At 46.0% G+C, this 4592-nt stretch overlaps 1 protein-coding gene across 2 annotated transcripts in view; it reads left to right on the top strand.

The window, feature by feature from the left end:
* qsox2 (quiescin Q6 sulfhydryl oxidase 2) overlaps positions 1–3504 on the top strand; it is a 31004-nt gene extending 27500 nt beyond the window's left edge. Inside the window, exons 13-14 of one of the 2 annotated variants that reach the window (XM_055011320.1) lie at positions 942–1208; positions 2527–3504. In XM_055011320.1, coding sequence (XP_054867295.1) covers positions 942–1208; positions 2527–2744 — 485 coding nt within the window. In that variant the 3' untranslated portion in view covers positions 2745–3504. Of the gene's footprint in view, positions 1–941 lie in introns of both variants that reach the window. The other variant, XM_023293431.3, reaches the window with a different exon arrangement.
* Positions 3505–4592: the final 1088 nt, after the last annotated feature.

Here is a 4592-nt window from a genome sequence, read left to right as displayed (position 1 = left end):
TTTTTTTTTAACTAAAACTAATAAAGCATGAATATGCAGGACTGTGTTATTTTTGTCTTGTTTTCCCACAGTAAAGATCAGGAGAGTCAAACCCATCATAGTCCAGGTTGCACATTCAGTCCAGTCTGATCTCCACTGGACCAGACCAGTAAAACCACTTTTCCCCTTTGGTTTAGTTCAAAAAAGTGCATTCTGAAAATGATCACATTAATGAATTATCTTTTTACAAAACATCATGAACATCCTGAAATTTCTTAATAACAGTAAGTTAAATTTCAATAGTATTATGCCTCAATTAATCATTTACACACTACAACTGCCAGATCAGAGTTTATCTACGAAGGAACACAACATTTAGTCTCAGCTACCTGGAACTGAACAATCAGGTATTTTACTTATGATCAAAACAACTTGTCATGGTCTAGAAATTATTTAAAATTTACCATTTTACAAATTTACAATGTACAGTTAATGTTTTCTCTGTAGTTTTTTTTATACTCTGTAAAGTCGTCCTGAGGGGCCGAAATGGACCATCTGGCGGCTGGTTTTGGCCCACGGGCCGCATGTTTGACACTTGGAGTAGATAAGCCCAGATGGTGACCTGATCCAGTACACCAGTGTTCTGACTGCACGTTAACGATGCATCCTCCCATTCCCGGGAGTCCGTACGTCCGAGTCTAAACTATGCGAATGGCCAGTTTGTGCACCGCGAAAAAAAAAGCCGAAGTTAAAACAATAGTTCAGCTAATTAGTTCCGTGTCGACGGACCTTTTCCTCTCAGTCGCACCACTATTTCAGAAACACTGATATAACCTGTTGATGAAGTGAGCTGCTGAAGTTTTCTGTAGTTCTGGATGAATTTGATGCTAACACCTCCTCTCCTTCCTCCTCCTCTTCCTCCTCCTCCTCTCCCTCCTCCATCTCCTCCTCCTCCTCCTCAGGTTCTCTCAGTGATGATCCTCTCTTTCCTAAGTCTCCGTGGCCCAGCACCTCCCTCTGCTCCTCCTGTCATGAGGAGAAAAATGGCGTCCACGTGTGGAACCATGACAACGTGCTCCACTTCCTGCAGCGTCACTACGGCAACGCCAACCTGTCCCCCCGCTACTCGCTGACCCCTCCACCTCCTCCTGAGCGCGCTCAGAGCGGCCGGCCAGAGGGGCAGGAGCCCCGAGGAGGAGGACGGGGGAGGGAGGAGGAGCTTCGCCACGGTAACCAGGCAGCAAGGGAGGAGCAGCGGGAGGTTCTGGTCCGGTCCAGTTCTGGTTCTGTGTGGATCCTGGGTTCTCTGGGCTTCAACAGCGTGGACATGAGTCTGTGTGTCCTCCTCTACGTGTCCTCCTGCCTCGTCCTCATGCTGCTCTTTTTCTTCTTCAAAGTCCGCTCCAGGAGGTGGAAGCTGCGGACCGCACGGCTGCACGTCTGACCAGGACCGGACCAATGGACTGGACCGGACCAGACTGCACTGGAACGGACTGGACCAGATCACCAGAACCGGATCGGACGGGACTGGACCCACCAGAACCAGACTGGACCACTAGAACTGGTGTAATCTGGGTCAGAGCTGGTTCCGGACAGAGTTTGATTTAAACCTCATCAGTCGATCGATCAGAATCATTGATTATCAGATTAATTAAGTCATTTTTAAACGAAGCTGTCAGAACTTTGAGGTTCTGAAGACTGGACCGGTCAGAACTTTGAGGTTCTGAAGCTGCGTCGTGTTTTATGGGGTGAATTTACATTTTTAGTAGAATTAAAATGAAAGTGAAACTAAGAAACTAAAAAAGTAAAAATCCAGTTTTTATTCTGATTTCAATTTGTTTTTAAAATGTTCAGATTTTTATTTTATTTTTAAAAACTGCGTTTTGATGTTTTTGATTTTATTTAATTTTATTTTAACTGTGTTAGTTTGTTCTGTTTCATTTTAATTTAACTACATTTAATTTATAGTTTTTATTTATTTTGTTTTGTGCAGCTTTTTCTGAACCAGGAAGCAGCGTAAAAAAAGGAGCAGTCGGTTCCGTCCGGTCCTCAGTGTCTCGGTTCTGTCTGGTCGTTCGTGTGTCGGTTCCGTCTGGTCCTCGGTGTCTCAGTTCCATCGGTTCCATCAGGTCCTCGGTGTGTCGGTTCTGTCTGGTCCTCGGTGTCTCGGTTCTGTCGGTTCCATCAAGTCCTCAGTGTGTCGGTTCCGTCTGGTCCTCGTTTGTCGGTTCCGTCTGGTCCTTTTTTGTGTCCGTTCCCTCTGGTCCTCGGTGTCTCGGTTCCGTCGGTTCCATCAGGTCCTTGGTGTGTCGGTTCTGTCTGGTCCTCGTGTGTCGGTTCCGTGGGCCCGCGGGCCTCAGCAGCAGAGTCCAGAACAAAGACTTGAACTTGAATGAAACTTTCTTCCTGTGAACCAACCAATCACAGTCCGTCCTGACAGCCAATCAGCTGCGTTTCTGAACCAGAACCAGCTCTGACCCAGAGCTGTGAAAGCTGTGAAACCAAGTCTGGACTCTGAGATCTCATTTATGTATTTTTGCACTTCAGACTCGGGTCGGATCATCAGACCAGGTGTGTCTCACCTGGACCGGACCGGACCTCTGGACTGGGTTTACATCCCAGAATCTCTCAGGAGGGACGTGAAGGATGACGGGAGACAGAGACCTGAACCGGATCAGAACCTCCCAGAGTTCACTTTGTGCCAAATGTTTAACCTGCGACACACCTGTCGTCTCAGGCTCCGCCCCCTGTTACACGCACTGTGAGGTCAGAACCAGGTGTGTGATTGTATGACTGAAGCTGGGGACTGAATGTGAAACTTTATTTCTGCGCTTTTACAGAATTTTTTACAAACAGAACTGTTTCCTATTTAGAAAATACCTGAGAATGATCAGGTTAACATAATCAGGTTAACAGGATCAGGTTAACAGGATCAGGTTACAGGTTGAGCTTCAATCAAACTGAACAGGCGACTGACCGCATGACTGACCAGGTGTGATGTCACCTATTCAGTTTGATTGCAGCTCATTTCCAGGTTCAGGAACATCCAGGAGTGATTTTTACTGAAACTTTCCATTAAAAATGGGAATCAAATATTAAAATGTTGTTGAAACACTGAAACTGAAAAATCAAACTACTTTAAAAACTGGAAGAGTTCAGAAAATGAAACCATCTGTTTTAAAACCGTAAACAGAAAATAAAGTTTTTTACTGTATCTTTTGCCAGTTACATTTCTTTTAAACTAAATGTTTGTTTCTGTGTTGCCATCAGACAAAGTGCGTTTTTATTTATTGTCTCATTAGCTTCAGAATCGTAGCTTTTCTGGCAGTTTAGTGAAGAAATGTTCTTGTTTGTTGTTTCTGCTTTTTATTTCTTTCTCCATTTCTTGATGCTGTCTTTGAATTTTACTACAAAATGTTTCCTTTTCAATTAAACTGTCTGTATTCTCTTTGGTTTGAACTGTAGATGCTGGTTTGTTCCTCAGGTCTGTCTGTAAATAATGTCAATAAATGCTGTTGGAATAAATGTCTGTTTTTAGAACTGATGGAATCCGGAACAACTAACTGGATGGTGGAACCACAGGTTTTAGATTTATGTTTCCAGAAAGTTGAATTTCCTGATAACTAATCTCTCAGATTAGAACCAGACTGCTTTAACTGGTTTCACTGTCGACACAGCGACCATGATGGAGTCACCACAGACGAACTAACCCACAGTGATCAGGTGAGTATGATCAGCCGCCCGGTGGGCCCACTACTCACAGGGCAGGAAATCGGGGTCGGGTGCTATGCATACCAGAACTGCCCCCTGGTGCCGTAGACTAGCTCTGGGGACGAGGAACATCACCTCACCTCAAGGAACCTCAGCTGGTGGAGGTGGAGCGATACCAGCTAGATATAGTTGGGCTCACCTCCAGACACAGCAAGGGTTCTGGAACCAGAATCCCGGAGAGGGGTTGGACTCTCTCCTTTTCCGGAGTTGTCCAGCGTGAGAGACGCCGGGCGGGTGTGTTGATACTCACGAGCCCCCGGCTGAGGGCTGCTTTGTTGGAGTTCTCCCTGGAGAACCAGAGGGTCGCCTCTCTGAGGGGAAACTCTTGACTGTTGTCTGTTCTTATGCACCAACAGCAGTTCAGAGTATTCAGCCTTCTTGGAGTCTCTGGGTGGTTCCTGGAAGAGGTATCACCTGGAGACTCCGTAGGTCTCCTGGTGGACTTCAACGCTCACATGGACAACGATGGTGAAACCTGGAGGAGGTGATTGGGAGGAACGGCCTGATCTGAACCCGAGTGGTGTTTAGTTATAGGACTTCTGTTCTAGTCATAGATTTGCCATAACAAACACCATGTTGGAGCATGAGGTTCTCATAAGTGTACTTGGTACCAGAGCACCTTAGGTCAAAGGTCCATGATCGACTTCATAGTCGTATCATCAGACCTGCAGCCGTATGTTTTGGACACTGAAGAGAGGAGCAGAGCTGTCAACTGATCACCACCTGGTGGTGAGTTGGATCTGATGGAAGGCTGCCGGACAGACCTGGTAAACCCAAACGTGTAGTGAGGGTGAACTGGGAACGTCTGGTGGAAGACCCTGTCCATGGACTTTTCAATTCCC

This window comes from Amphiprion ocellaris, chromosome 6 (genome assembly GCF_022539595.1).
Source record: "Amphiprion ocellaris isolate individual 3 ecotype Okinawa chromosome 6, ASM2253959v1, whole genome shotgun sequence".
Classification (NCBI taxonomy): domain Eukaryota; kingdom Metazoa; phylum Chordata; class Actinopteri; family Pomacentridae; genus Amphiprion; species Amphiprion ocellaris.
Note: the sequence above shows the minus strand (reverse complement) of the source record. Positions and strands in the feature narration are given on the sequence as shown.